General features: G+C 33.4%; 8 protein-coding genes across 8 annotated transcripts; 4 read left to right on the top strand and 4 right to left on the bottom strand.

Moving 5' to 3' along the window:
* Positions 1-21: 21 nt before the first annotated feature.
* Positions 22-2,715, bottom strand: NAEGRDRAFT_73456 (uncharacterized protein; the record flags this gene model as incomplete). Its single annotated transcript, XM_002671431.1, has 1 exon — positions 22-2,715. One exon carries the CDS (start codon positions 2,713-2,715, stop codon positions 22-24), a length of 2,694 nt encoding a protein of 897 aa, XP_002671477.1.
* A 358-nt stretch (positions 2,716-3,073) lies between these two features.
* On the top strand, positions 3,074-4,502 carry NAEGRDRAFT_73457 (uncharacterized protein; the record flags this gene model as incomplete). Its single annotated transcript, XM_002671355.1, has 2 exons — positions 3,074-3,092; positions 3,142-4,502. 2 exons carry the CDS (start codon positions 3,074-3,076, stop codon positions 4,500-4,502), a joined length of 1,380 nt encoding a protein of 459 aa, XP_002671401.1.
* A 788-nt stretch (positions 4,503-5,290) lies between these two features.
* NAEGRDRAFT_55444 (uncharacterized protein) lies at positions 5,291-6,604 on the top strand. The gene has a single exon (XM_002671356.1). It carries the CDS (start codon positions 5,486-5,488, stop codon positions 6,500-6,502), a length of 1,017 nt encoding a protein of 338 aa, XP_002671402.1. The 5' UTR covers positions 5,291-5,485; the 3' UTR covers positions 6,503-6,604.
* A 263-nt stretch (positions 6,605-6,867) lies between these two features.
* Positions 6,868-8,562, top strand: NAEGRDRAFT_73459 (uncharacterized protein; the record flags this gene model as incomplete). The annotated part of the gene is made up of 4 exons (XM_002671357.1): positions 6,868-7,777; positions 7,823-8,052; positions 8,101-8,358; positions 8,407-8,562. 4 exons carry the CDS (start codon positions 6,868-6,870, stop codon positions 8,560-8,562), a joined length of 1,554 nt encoding a protein of 517 aa, XP_002671403.1.
* A 213-nt stretch (positions 8,563-8,775) lies between these two features.
* Positions 8,776-9,877, bottom strand: NAEGRDRAFT_81499 (uncharacterized protein). Its single transcript, XM_002671432.1, has 2 exons — positions 9,618-9,877; positions 8,776-9,574 (listed from the first exon to the last, which is right to left on the bottom strand). The coding sequence occupies exons 1-2, from the start codon at positions 9,868-9,870 to the stop codon at positions 8,853-8,855; spliced, it is 975 nt and encodes a 324-aa protein (XP_002671478.1). The 5' UTR covers positions 9,871-9,877; the 3' UTR covers positions 8,776-8,852.
* Positions 9,878-10,158: 281 nt separating this feature from the next.
* NAEGRDRAFT_73461 (uncharacterized protein) lies at positions 10,159-11,913 on the bottom strand (the record flags this gene model as incomplete). The annotated part of the gene is made up of 1 exon (XM_002671433.1): positions 10,159-11,913. The coding sequence occupies one exon, from the start codon at positions 11,911-11,913 to the stop codon at positions 10,159-10,161; it is 1,755 nt and encodes a 584-aa protein (XP_002671479.1).
* A 360-nt stretch (positions 11,914-12,273) lies between these two features.
* Positions 12,274-12,919, top strand: NAEGRDRAFT_81500 (uncharacterized protein; the record flags this gene model as incomplete). The annotated part of the gene is made up of 1 exon (XM_002671358.1): positions 12,274-12,919. The coding sequence occupies one exon, from the start codon at positions 12,274-12,276 to the stop codon at positions 12,877-12,879; it is 606 nt and encodes a 201-aa protein (XP_002671404.1). The 3' UTR covers positions 12,880-12,919.
* NAEGRDRAFT_73463 (uncharacterized protein) lies at positions 12,919-14,520 on the bottom strand (the record flags this gene model as incomplete). The annotated part of the gene is made up of 2 exons (XM_002671434.1): positions 12,919-13,522; positions 13,598-14,520. The coding sequence occupies 2 exons, from the start codon at positions 14,518-14,520 to the stop codon at positions 12,919-12,921; spliced, it is 1,527 nt and encodes a 508-aa protein (XP_002671480.1).
* Between the last annotated feature and the right edge of the window lie 244 nt (positions 14,521-14,764).

The raw sequence follows: 14,764 nt of genomic DNA on the forward strand, positions 1-14,764 counted from the left end.
TTTTGGTAAAATTCAAGAGTTTTAAATAAACAATACGGATAAAATAGAAATGATTATTACATCTAAACTAAGGATGGCCATGAATGATGAATTAATTACAGAACCTCCACCAACTACTTTCTTACTTTGGCTAGTGATTGGACAATTAGATGCCATTATTTGGTAGGATCCATAATAATCCAATCCTATTTCAATACCATTTGTTGTCTTTGATATCTTTGAAATTCCACCATTTCCAACAGTACTTCCAATAGAGTAGACCTTTGAATTAATACTCACACATGATGCACTTGAAATCTGTTGAAGAACTACAGTTCCCTTTGATTTTGGAGGAACTTCAACAGTAATAGAAAAGAGGTTATTAGAATTGGACCAATACACTGATAACTTTCCGTTTGGAGTTTGTACTGCTCCTTTAGCCCATGTTAATGAACCAGTTTGAGGTTTTACAACCCATTCAGAGTAACCAGTACTAGTAGGTCTGATTCCTAGAACGTATTTTGAAAGCAATGGAGAAACGCCACCACTCCAAGCATGAGCAAAACTGTTTGAGGCGCTTTGAGTGGCTCCAATTTCAATACTTTCCCAAAAAGCATTGGTAAAGTAAGGTCCCTCAACAGTCATTGGTGTCCAAACTGAATTAATAATATCAAATGCATGATCTTCTCTATTTGATTCAAATGCTGCTGCTGCATGGAAGTAAGAAATGTATGGAGAGGTAAAAGATGCTCCAGCATTCTTGAATGTTAAATAATTAGAGCCAGACTTCAATTGATCTTTCATAGTATCCAGTAATGTGCTGGAAAAGTTCTTTCCTCTCAAAGATGCAATGCCTGATAATATTGCGAATGCATTGGTATCCTGAGCTATGCCAGACTTTTGATCTGAAATAATGTAAGTACCCGAGTTTGTATCAAACAACTTTTCATTAACTAGTTGTTTTGTAGAGTTAGCTCTTATTAAGTACGTTTCAGCCAAATTTGTTTCTCCAACTGCTTTTGCCAAAACTGAAGCAGATTCCATTGCCATAGCATATTGAATATTTAGTTTTGTAAATCTTCCCAAAAGCATTCCTAAACTTGGATAAAAGTCATAGGTCCAATTTGGATTAACACCTTGCAACAAACCATCACTACCTTTAAGAGAATCGAAAGCATTAATGAGTAATTTCAATCTTGTCCATTGTTCCTTAACAAAAGATAAATCGCCAGAATATAGATAGTATTCCTCAATAGCTGATAACGAAGCTAAAAAGTATGTATAACTGTAAAATATTGGTGTTACAAAATCGTCAGATGGATCAATGGTTTGATAAGGGAAACCAGTACCAATTCTAGAAGAAACAAATCCACTTTTCAATTGATAGGATGTGCATATTCCAAGAGTTCCACTTGCATATTCATTAGCATAATAAGAATAGTATAATAATGGGCCTGCTACGAGTAAGTCACCACTCCAAACATTACGATCTCTCTTAGCACCATCCAGAATTACAGCTACAGGGTTGGTTCCAACTCCAAAATCATGAGCTGATTGTTTTGATGTGAGAGGATCTTGATGAAGAATGCTACCACTGACATCAACTACTTTAAGATTCTTAATAAATGCACTTTGATACTTTTTAGCAGAAAATCCAACTCCACCTGGAACAACTGATGGGATGTATGGATTAGTGGACTGAGGAAGATTAATATCAAATATCAAGGCACCATCTATATAAACCTTAAATACAAGTTGATTAACAGAAGCAAATACATCATACCATTGATTTTCAACCAAGTTAGGAAGCGAAGTATTGTAATACAAGGTTTCATAAGGGTAAAGCTCTTGTGCACTTATTACTTGAATCATATTTGGATTATGAGAACTATTTAGGCTATTTAAGGTGACTCTTGTTTCAGAATAGTCGTTTGATCTAATAGCAAAAGAAATACCATTCTTCATAAATAGAGTAGAGAAGGATACATTATAATTAATCCATGACATTCCCTTTAAAAAGACACCTGCAGTACCTGGTGAAATATAAAGACCTTGATCAGTGCTAATAAACCCAGGTTGAACAGTTCTTGGTGGGACCATGTTCAATTGTAAAGTTCTTACCCCCATATTCCACATCTTGTTGTAAACCTCATTAGAACAAGAGAAAGCACCATTAGATTGAGAAGGATCTCTGGTATAGATAGCTGATGTGAATGAAACAGAAGAGATGGTAATAGAAGCTCCAACAGTAAGTAATTCAATTCTCTGATAACGTTGAGCTCCTTGGATACCATTTGTATCAAAATGGCCAGCTATTTCAATGGTATGGATATTTACTCTGTCCAAATCAAAGGCACGAATCATTGGATTGAACAACATGTCGCCATCCTTAATATTTGGAAGACTTTCAGAATAGGATACTCTAATTTCTATTGGACTTTGAGAAATGGATGCAATGTCAAACATTGGAAAACCAGCAACATTTTGTCCATAATCCAAAACAATGGAAGCAAGATTACCAGACATGTCATTATTGAGAGTAAATGGAAACATTCCATCAGCACCTGCAACAGTAACACTACCATTCACAGATAAAACAGATTTTGGTTTTTGGACAAGTGGCAAATCAGCAATACTGCTGTCACCATTCACAAACATTTCATTGAGGTTAACCCACAACGCAACCAAAACGCTTAATACCAAGCATAAAACAGCTCTACTAGTTGTAGTTGTCATGTTTTTTTCTAATTGATTTTCTCAACATTTCAGAAGAACTTATTCACTTAAATACTCGCCACTCTGCTTGAGCAAAACTTGCTTGGTTTTGTGCGTTGGAATACTAAAACCAAGTTCCATCTTCCCTGCGCTGAGTAGAAGGAAACTCAGCTTGGAGCGATATAGTTGATTGAATCAGAAATGTAACAAAATATTAGATGCAAAAGGGATATGTTTTGATGCAAGGAAGTACAACACATGATTGAAATAAAACATGACAGATTCAAAAGAGTTCCACCCGATTGCTTGTAATTTTTGTAGACATCTACATAAACAATGGTAAGAATTTGATAATTATTATTTAAATTATTTAAATATGATGAAAAATTATTATAGTGGTAAGTTGTTGAAAGGAAACATTTTTTAATAATAATTATGAAATAATAGGAAAACAATTACCGACATGTTCCAGATGTGCAACAAAAGGTATTACATGTGAATATAAAACACCAAAGAAGAGAAAGATTGCTTCGATATCATCAGCATCGGAATTGCCTGCAAAAGCAGTTTCAAAAGAAGTTGTGGAAAATAAGGATGTACCAGCTGATACAACAATTGTTTCTAGGTATTCAAAGCAATTTACAAAGAAACAAATAATTGATTTGTATTATGTGATGATTTGTGATCATTATATTATTGTTGAAAAAGAATTGTTGGAGAAGTACATCTTGAATGAGGAAATAACAGATCAGCAACCCTTAAAGAAGGAAATGAATGCCTTCTTTCATTCTATTCAAGCATTGTTGGAACAGAGATTTGGTTTTTGCGAAATTGCAGAAAAATCAGCCAAGAAATCAAGAGATTTACTATCAAAGATTTTTGATCAAGTTTCAAACTATTATGTTGCTTGCTGCTATTCATCTCTTGGAATTTATGAAATAGGAACAGGAAGAGGAAAACTTGCAAAATTCTATATCAAAACAGCTAAATTTTACTTTGATGGGATTGAATTGGAAAAACTTAATAATTCTGAACGTTTACTGCTCGAACTTATATCAGTAATGGAACTAATGATTGAGGATGATTTAGGCACGAACAAAATTCTAAAAGATTTCCCAAGTTACTTTTACATGGCAACCAGTACATCAGTTCCTCAACAATTTCTAGAAAAGATTCCACAACAAGTTGACTTATCAAATTTGGAGACGTATTTGGAAGTTATTTGTCAAAGTCTCAAAGAATTTTTCATTTCTAAAGCAAAATCAACCAGATCACAATTTGACCTTATTTGGTATAGTGCTGGTTCTAATTATTATTTTGAAATAGTTCATTATGGACTGAAATTATTGTTTCTTATTCAAAATTGTCCAGAATATAGATCAGAAATTGAGCAAACTGCTTGTAAAATAACATTACTTTCAGATAGTGAATATTTTCCATTTACTACATTTGCTGCTATTCCTTATTTTACAATGGCTAGTAGAGTCCATGTACAAGTGGCCAAGGAAATTGAAAAGGGATTGAGAAGCAATCTGTCTTATGATATTTATTCAATGATTACAAAGGATTACCGATCTCTGCATGTATTGAAATCACGTTATAAAAGAGTGAATGTTGTGGCTGGAAGTGTGATATTGGAAATGGAGGAAATATTGAAAAAAAGAGATATTGAACCAATCACCCAAGCAGAACACAACAGTGTATATTCTCCCCTTACTAATTTCTTAGATATGTTGTTCAATCCAGACGATTCATTCAGCACTTCTATGATTTCCAGTTTAATGGACCCTTCACAAGATAAGATTTAACAAATCGGAGAGTTTAAGTTGCACAATAAACAAGGAAATTAAATGTACTACCACGACTAATTTAACATTTGTAGTATTCCTATCAAATTCAAGCAACACTTTAATCATTTCACTATTTACAAAATCACTACAGTCAACCATCAATTCTTGTCAACTGATTGTTGCTTACCATTTTAATAGACTTGACGTCAAGAGCACATTATTATAATTAGCAAGGACATTTCAATAAACTTTCCATTTGCACAAAATCGAAGCAACACCCAAAATCCATCTGCCTTCTTGTTATTCATGCAGTGCTTGTTTTGGTTGGGTAACATAACGGCTCACATGTCCCTTTTTGTAACACTTGAAAACACTCATTCTCAATTGAATAATAATATTTTCTGTTTTTAAGCATTCAATCATTACAATTAAATTGGGATTCTCTCTTTCCGAAGTCTCCATTCCAATAATAACACTGAGATGTTGTCTACCACATCAACAAACGTCGTACAGAGAATTGAATCGTAGTTGGAGGAGGTATTAATAGATAAAACTACAACACGATCGCACATGAACATTCTCATTTTTGCATTCATGCGCCCTTATCTGATGCTTCAGTTAATAATTAATTGTGTGATGATGGAAGTACAGAGAGAATAGCCCATTAACGAGGTGAAGAAGGAGGAAGAATTGGAAATGATGCGCGCTCGCCATTTGCTCTTAATAAGTCTTGGTGATTTTTAATGGCGGACCGTTTCATTATTTGATTGTCAAAACCAAAAAAACAACTCAACAACACTACCCAACCAACCTGCAAACTGCATAGCGTGGTTATTATCCAACACACAAAAACCGAAAGGCATTAAACGTTCGATTTTGAAAAGATTTTCTGAACGTTCCCTCACTAATAATATAATTCGAATAGAGCCAGTTATTGAAAATATTCTTCAACAACAATGAGTAGTACTCTTGATTTACAAACAACTAATACCACATCAACAATGCCACACAGTTACTCGGAATCTGAGATTCAAAACTTGGGTGATGATGTTTCTATTGATAGTGAAGAATTCAATAATACCGTAGTTGCTATGGACCAATTAACACTTGGTTCCACACCACTAGACGGTCTTACTGATAAGCAATTGGAAATATTGAAGAAGTTTACCCAAATGTTTGAAGATGACCGTTCCAAACTGACCCAACTTCAACAATATTATTGTTTCCATGATAGATTCTGTTTTGTCAGATATTTGAAAGCCAGAGATTGGGACATTCCAAATGCTACTAAATTATTGAAGAGTTCTCTTACTTGGATTGAATCCTCATACAAGCCATTTAGTTTAACTGCTAAACAATTATGGTTAGAAGCATCACCTGCCAAGACTTATATCAAGGGTCATGATAAGGCTGGTCGTCCAATTATTTATCTTCATGCCGGTAGAGATTTCACAAATGATCCTGCTACTGGTGTTAGTTTACTTGTTTATAATTTGATTGCTGCCAGTTATAGAATGGGTCCAAATGGTTCTCAAATGACTTGGATTTGTGATTTCAGTTCCTACACAACAAAGTCTGCTCCTCCATTGGCAGTTTGTAAACAAGCTGTTGAAATTTTATCTTCACACTTCCCTGAAAGACTTGGTTTGTGTTTGATGGTCTTTGCTCCTAAGGTTTTCTATTGGTTCTTCAAATTAATTTCTCCTCTCATTCCACCTGTCACTAAGCAAAAGATTCAATTCTGTAAGGGCACCAAACAAAAGGATATGAGAGCATTCTTTGAACCATTTGTGGATATGTCTCAACTTGAAAAGAAATATGGAGGTGATCAAGATTTCACATACAATCATAAGGAAATGTGGGCTCACGAAATTGAACATGATTTGAAGAGATTGCACAAAATTAAGGAAGCTGGTGGTATGAAACCAGAAGAAGCTGATGCTTTAATTAATGAACCAATTATTGACACTTTGGAAAAGCACAACAAGTTTTTCAAAGCCAGACATGCTTCCAAATAAGACGAGCTATCTAATAATTTAAACATCCATTCTCTTTCCTCCACTGTGAATAACACCTCCATCAACACACTAAAACAAAAATAAATTAATTTATTCGAATGTATTTGCTGTAGTATTTAATTTTCAAGAAATTCAACCTTTTGTTGGACTGCAACTGTCCTTAATGCCACCTAGTGATGAATAATGAACGGTATCAGTTGCAGATTTTTTAAATACCACACCAAAACATGGAAAATTCACTCCCAAATTTCCAATCTTTATTTTTCAAATTTGGAATTTCCACACACAATTCAACATTCCTTTGAATTTAATACTTACACCTCAGCGTGTGAATAGAATTGAAGAATTGAAAAAAACACTAAGAGATGGTCACCAAACATTACACTTCCATTAACCATGACAGTGCACCAGATGATTTCACAACACAGCAACAAGCAGTATCATTCCACCACAACACAACTGTGAAATATCATACAGTAGTAACTCAGACAGAGAATCATAACAACCAAACAATCAGCACAGCTAAAAAGACACCCACTCCGAAAGGTCCTCACACCTACAATTCATTTGTTGCCTATTGTTATTGTGTGAATTATATATTGGGAGTTGGAGTTTTGGGAATTCCTTATGCTTTTCAGAAAGGTGGTCTACTAATGGGTCCTATCTTTCTCTTAATAGTTACATTATTGGCTGGTATGGTTCTGGTTTGGATTTTAGAAACATTGTGTAGATCTGTGCCATTCTTTAAGGAAAAAGAAGAACAAAAGAAGGATTACAAAATGTTGTCTGCTTCCTCTTCAGTTTCATTACCCACAGTTGAATCGTCAGCTTCTGTAGATTCTAATATTAATGCTGTTGAAGAAGAGGAAACATCTACTACTCCTCCTGATGATAAAAAAGAAACTAAACAAGTTGACACTACTTCAATTGCAACAGAAGAAGGAACAAGGATTGAATTTCCATTCCCAGAAAAGAAGTATGAAATGAATGAATTGTGTGCACTCCTTCTTGGTTGGCCAGGTAAAATAATCTATGAAGGAGCTCTTGCATTATGTCTGTATGGTAATTTATGGGCCTTGTCAACTATATTTGCAGAGTCAATGTCATCAAATGTTCCACTTCCAGTTGGACCTAATAATTACAATTGGTTTACTTGTAATGTTTACACAGATGGTTCATCAAATTGTGATGCATTGTACAAAATTTATATTGGAGTTTTTGCTTTATTTGTTATTCCAATGACTTGTTTGAATTTAACAGAACAAAAGATTGTTCGTAAGTAGAATTTCATGCTTTTTAGTTAACATTTTACAATTTCAGAAATATTCTTGACAATATTTAGATATGTTGCTTTAACATTGATGGTTGTGACAACTTTGGTTTCCATATTTGTTGATCCTTATTCAAGATATGAACATAATCCACATATTGCAATGGAAAGACATGGACCATATACTTCACCAACTAGCTTAGTTTCTGTGTTGGGATTTTCTACTCTATTACCTGTTTGCATTTATGCTCAAATTTTACATCATTCAGTTCCTGGTTTGGTAAGTTGCAACAATTTTTGAAATATTTTACAATTGTTGTAAATGTAGTGTGAACCAGTGAGGAATAAGAAACATTTACCTAAAATTTTCACATCAACCTTCATTACCACATTCTTTATTTATTCATTATTGGGAATTGTGCTTAGTATTTATTATGGAGATAACATTCAACCTGCTTGTTCATTGAATTATGTTTGGTACAGAGGTGGAAAACCATTTGGAATGAGACAACCATGGTGGAGTCATGTTATTATATGGACAATAGCGTTATTCCCTGCTGTAGATGTTATTTCTGCATTTCCATTGGTAAGTTATTGTGATAATTTTACACATTCGAAACTATTCCCAATTTAGAATGGAATTACTTTGGGAAATAATTTGTTTGCTGCCTTCTTCTCTGGAACCAAGTGGATCAACAATAGAAAGATCCAAATCTTGTTTAGATTAATTGTTGCCATTCCACCATTGATCGGTGCCTTATTTGTAAAGAATCTTGACGCTAGTAAGTAGTTTGATTGATTAAAATTTAAAGTTTAATGAAATACAGTTTTGAAATATGTTGGATTATTGGGATTTTTAATAACATTTGTAATTCCTCCACTATTATACATTGTTGCAAAGAGAAAGATTTTTACTAAATATGGACAACAAGCATCTCCAAAAACTCCATACACAATTCCAATCATTAGCTCCATTCCAATGGCAATTATTTGTATTGTATTTGGTTTAATAGCTATAGTTTATTGCATTACAGAAAATATCATTTCTGCAGTTTCTTCCTAACTTTCTAATAAAAAAAACTAGAGATTTCTATGGAATGGAGTATCATAATAACCAGTAATATCAGGTCCCAAAGGAACGATTCCAAATCCATTAATTCTTCTATGAGATCCAAAGTAGTGCTTTTTAGTTTGGTCAACATTAAAAGTTTGTGAAAGAATTCCACCATCCAATTGATAAACTTCCTTCATGTAATTATAAATATTTGGATAACCATGTCTAAGAGATTTCAAATTACATTTAAAGTGAGTATAATAAACAATGTCAAATCTCAATAAAGTTGGTAATAATCTCAAATCAGCTTCTGTCACATGTTTGCTTCCCTTTACAATAAATCTTTGACTTGACAAGATATTTTCCAATTCATCCAAAGTTTTAAAAAGTGCATGGAAAGCTTCTTCATATGCTTGTTGTTTCTGAGCAAATCCACATTTATAAACTCCATCATTAATGTTAGGATAGACCCATTCATTGACTTTATCAATTTCACTTCTCAATTCTGATGGATATAAATCAAGTGATTGATTTCTTGTTGCAAGGGAATTAAATTGATCATTCATCATTCGAATAATTTCACTTGATTCATTATTTACAATTAAATGTTGTTTCTTATCGTATAGAACTGGAACTGTAATTTTACCTTCGTAATTTGGATTAGATTGCAAGTAGATTTCTCTCAAGAATTTGGCATCCAATCCAGAGATGGTGTCTTGATCACCTTCATGACCAAATCTCCAACCCTCTTTCGAATATTAAATAACTTTCGTGTATTTCAATTTACTTACCTTCTCCAAGAAAGTTATCAACAAAAACAACAGGAATAATCTTCTCTAATCCCTTCAATGTTCTAACAAGATCTGTTCTATGACACCAAGGACATGCGTAAGCTAAGATCAAAGCATATCTATCAGATTCTAATGGAAACTGTTCAGAACCAACAAATTCTCTAAATTTACTTGCAGTTCTAACGAATTTTCCATGATCATTCTTAACCTCTGCATTGAAATCATAAATCTTGTGTGGTGAAGTGTTTGACATTTTTTCTTGTTTTTTGAATATTCAGCTTTGAATCTTTTCTTTGATTTTTAAATAGGAAATTGAGCTGTTTTGGTGCGCACGCTTTTTGCGTAAGAATCCCAAGTGAAATTTAAGCATGTACTATTTACATAGTTAGTGCTTTTATGAAGGTTTTGAATCGTTCTAACAATGTTGCAAATTCTTACAGAAACAACAATACAAGGGAATTCAAGCTTAGCAACAATTTCACGAATTTTATTAGTTTGCTGTTGTTTGGGAAGCACGTGTAGGTTTTCTTTACTCACAAAATCATGGATTTGCTATTCTGGTTTCTTCTTCCTCTTGAGTATTACTAGTGTTTGAGTTAGTTTCCTGCTCAGATTTCTCAGTTTTAACAATTATCTTGTTAGCTCTCTCGTGGGCAATCCTAGCTTCCTTAACCCAATCAATTCTAAAAATGATATATATAAGAACAATGACAGCCATTAGAACCATACATGACGTCAATCCTAACCATAATCCCAAAAGTTCCAGCTTGGCAACAAATGCCAATAAACTACTAACTGGTAAACTGAATAAATAATAAGCAATGAGATTGAGGATCATTGTAAGAAATTGAGAGGAGGCTCCTCTCAATACACCAGTGCTAGTTCTCTGAATTCCATCTACAATTGCAAATACGGAAATTATTGGAAGAATGGATGAAGCAACACTTCTCACTGATTCATCTGTTGTGTATAAAAGTGGAATCCATCTCGAACATATTCCAATAATTGTTCCACTCACACTCATACATACTACAGATGAGAAAATACATAAATAAGCAGCATATTTGGCACCTGACGGATCGTTGGATCCTAATTTCTGGCCAACCATAACACAAGATGCATTACTCAGTGCCAATGGTAACATGAATGAAAGAGAAGCAATATTAAAAACAATGGAATGAGCCGCCACTTGAACAGCAGATATGAACGAGGCCACTATGGTTGTAAATTCAAAAGCCCACACTTCTGCACAAACACCAATCGTTCCTGGAATTGCCTGTTTGAAGAAAACCTTAAATCCACCTTCCCATTTAAATACCTCATCCCATTTCATAGCTCCAATTAAAATCTCTCTAATATTCTCTCTATGATGAAAAAGAACATAAATATAACTGAATATTATGAATAATCTGGTTAATGTTGTGGCAATGGCTGCTCCTAAAAATCCAATTCCCTTAAATCCAATTCCAAATACAAATAACCAATTCAATCCAAAATTCACAATTACGGCAGCAATTGGAATTAAAGTATTTGGTAATCTAATATTGACAGATGTCAAAAATCTTGCAGTTGATCTCGAAAATGCAAATGGAATTAATCCAGGTAATAAATATCTAACAAATTGACCTGATAAATGTGAAGTTACTTCATCCATTCCCACTAAATTCAATATAGATTCCAAAAAGAACAAAACTACCATAACAGGTAATAAAAATAATATTAAAGTAATGAAACTTCTCATCATCCAAACTCCAACCAATGGTTTGTTTTTTGCACCAAAAGCTTGTGCCACAAACGTATCCTGACCACTGATAATACCAACAGCAATAAAACTCAAACTAAAAAAGATTGCATTTCCCAATGCTGAACCAGCCATATATTGTGAATTTCCCAAATGTCCAATAAACATTAAATCTTCAATTCCAAGCATCTTATTTGATACATTCATCAATATTATTGGAAATGCAATATCAATCATGTGTTTAAATTGAGATTTCATATTGAAAAATAAATCTTTTAATTTCTCCTTTAGGGAATTTTCATTCTTTCCATTATTGGGTATTAATTCCTCATCACCACCGTCATCATCCAGTATTGTTGGGAATTCTTTTTCTTCATCATGAATGCCAACTTCGGAAGACAATTCACCTAACATTCTTTCATCATTGTCTTGATTAATACTTGTTGATGAGTGCAATGTTGCATTTAATATCGTCGTATCGGTCTTATTAATTGTTAAATGCAATAATGTATCGGGCGAGGAGTTTGAGGGCTGTTCATGGAGGTGTTGAGGCATTTTTTTGTTGAAAAAGATTCGCGCTAACATGTTACATAATAACCATTTCAATGCCATTTTTGGATTGTTCTAAATACTCAAATGCTTTTAGAATATTATTTGATTACAATTGTTTTCAGACTCAAATGAACTTGAGAATTCTTAAGGTCAATCAATTTGTGTCCATATCATTTCCATGCTTCTTCCAATAACAAAATCACATTTCCATTACAATATTATTTTGTAATTTTCGTGTTTTTTAAAAAGTTCACTAAACATCTCCCAAAATAGCTCTCCACAAATCAAAAAACAAATCAAAATTATCCAAATTTAAATCCTTAAAAAAAATTTCTCAAAAAAAACAGCAAACACTAACTTACAATGTCTCAAGTCTCAACAATAGATAACGGAGCAACCTCATCATCATCATCGGCAGGAGGGAATTATGATGCCATTTTGGATGCGGGGATTGATAGTATCGATCTTTCAAATCACGTTCATTTGAATAGAGAATTGGAGAAGGCTTCTGATGATCAAAAAGAAATTGTTTATCCAACTTTGAATTCCGAAATTGCCACTATTGATTCATCAAACAAGGTTGCTGAAAAGAAGGAATTTGTATCAAAGGCTCTGTTAGTTTCGATAGGAGTGGGAGGCATGGGTGGTTACATGTCTGGTAATGTTATTAGGATTGGTAGTAGAGTTGTTTTTGGTGCAATTGCTGCTGTTTTATTGCTCGGAACCACTTTTACTTCAGTTTCAAGAACCTCCCTTAGAAAGAAGACCTCCACGAACAAGATGGTCAATGATTTGGAACAGTATGAAATGTTGGCAAAGATTGGAATTGATGCTGCTAATAAGCAATTGCAAAATATTAATTTCAGAGAAATAATAGTTCACAAATGGGATCAACTCAAAGAATATACAAAGGATAATTATGCACTCACAAGTTCATTCTTGTTGGGTTTTATTATTTCCATGTTTTAAATATTATACTGTTACCTTAATAAATTGTTTATATCCTAACTAGTTATCTGGATTTCTGGAATCGATAACATCGAATATTGAAAGTGCTTCATCTGCCTTTGGATGTCCTTGTTTTTTGGCAATAAGGAAGAATGAATAGGCCAACTCTCCATTTTGATTATCCAAAAAGAATTTTCCTAATACGAAACTAGCTCTAGAATTTCCCAATTTAGATGATCTTTGTAAACATGAAAAAGCATATTCCATATCAGCTTGCTCCCATTCCTGTTCAAACATATGAAGACAACCAGCTCTAAACAAAATACCAGAATTATTTGGATCGATTGACAAATATTTAGAATAGGTTTGATCTGCCAAATCCAAGTTAGGTTCCAGTAATACTTGTCCACTCTCTGAAACCTTTCCATCCTCATAGAATCCAGCCAATAAACCAAGTGCCTTAAGATTTCCATTATCTGCTGCCTTTTTTAAATATTCTAAACCTTTCAAATCATCAACTGGTGTGGCAATTCCTAAAAAGTGGAATTCAGCAACTCTCATTAAAGCATCTGGATAATTTAAATCAGCTGCCTTATTATACCATTCCAATGCCTTTTCATCACTTTTTTCAAATGATTTTCCATATTCATAAAACTCTCCCAATCTAATCGACAAATATTATTGAAATATTTCACATTATGTTACAACATTTCAATCATTAAAACTATAATTAACATACCTATACATGCATCCTGGATTGTTCTTTTCAGCTCCAAGCTCAAACCAAACTCTAGCTGTTGTATTACTTGAAGAGAGGAATTTGGTCTTTAATGGATTTGAAATAAAGTCAAATTCAAGATAATACTCCTTATAGAATAGCATACCAGCAAAGTAATAAGCTTCTGGATAACCTGATCTGGCACTTTCTAATATAAGTGAATGAATTTGCTTTGCTTCATATGGAAGAATGAAGGTATTTCTAAGTAATTGAGCTAGTGCCAATGATTTTTCTGGAGTTTTCTCTTTAGAGTAGACTAGTGCTTTTTTCAATAATAAATGAGTGTAAACTTGATCGATTTGAATGCTTGCATCCCCTTGTTTCGAATAGAAAACTTTCAAGTTGTGACGATCAGGTGTTGTTTCCTCCTCACTGTCATCATTTTCAAAGTTTTCATCCACAAATAAATATTCCAAAGAAGGTAATTTCATTTCCTTCATGCAATTTTCCAATGCTTTCTTCGTAATCTTATTTCTACTAATATCCAATAACTTTAATTGATTCCATTTTGAATGATTCATCAATAAATCCAAACATTCATCATTCAATTCACACTCAACTAATCTCAATTCCTCCAATTCTTCCCATTCACTATTAGAAACTAACTTTCTAACACTTGATTCGTCTAAATTTCCTCCCAAAATTTGTAAAATCTTCAATCCTTTAAAATTTGAATTTTCACATATTGCATCCACTTCTTCCGAACCCACTTTCGTATTTAATAGGAATATTCTCTTCAGAGGAGTTTCAATTTTTTGTAATTCTTCCGAGGCAGTGCTACTTTCACCCAATTCGAATAAAGTTTCTTGCTCCCAATCAATGGCTTCCGAATTGTCCAACTCCTTGTTTGTGTGTGGTAAATTCATAACGTGTTCTGTTTGCATTTTTTTTTTCTAGTGTGTGAAATTCAGGTTTCTAATAGATTGTTTAATAGGAATGGGAAATGGATTCTTCAAATTCAATTTCAGAAATTAACAGCATTGAACTATTTGGAACTATTTCAAATTATGTAACAGTGTGAATATAAATGTTACATTCAAAACAACTGTTGATTGTTTAGAACAAACTTCTACAATAAGAGTAGTGGAACATGTGAAGTGATAGAAGGGCCTGTTCTCATTACAAAAA

This window comes from Naegleria gruberi, assembly GCF_000004985.1.
Source record: "Naegleria gruberi genomic scaffold NAEGRscaffold_61, whole genome shotgun sequence".
NCBI lineage: Eukaryota > Heterolobosea > Eutetramitea > Acrasida > Naegleriidae > Naegleria > Naegleria gruberi.

Bases quoted from the DNA above. Each gene is read 5' to 3' on its own strand.
- NAEGRDRAFT_55444 (XM_002671356.1), top strand. From the start codon at position 5,486: ATGCCACACAGTTACTCGGAATCTGAGATTCAAAACTTGGGTGATGAT.
- NAEGRDRAFT_81499 (XM_002671432.1), bottom strand. From the start codon at position 9,870: ATGTCAAACACTTCACCACACAAGATTTATGATTTCAATGCAGAGGTT. The intron at 9,575-9,617 runs GTAAGTAAATTG...AATATTCGAAAG, and splicing joins TGATAACTTTCTTGGAGAAG to AGGGTTGGAGATTTGGTCAT.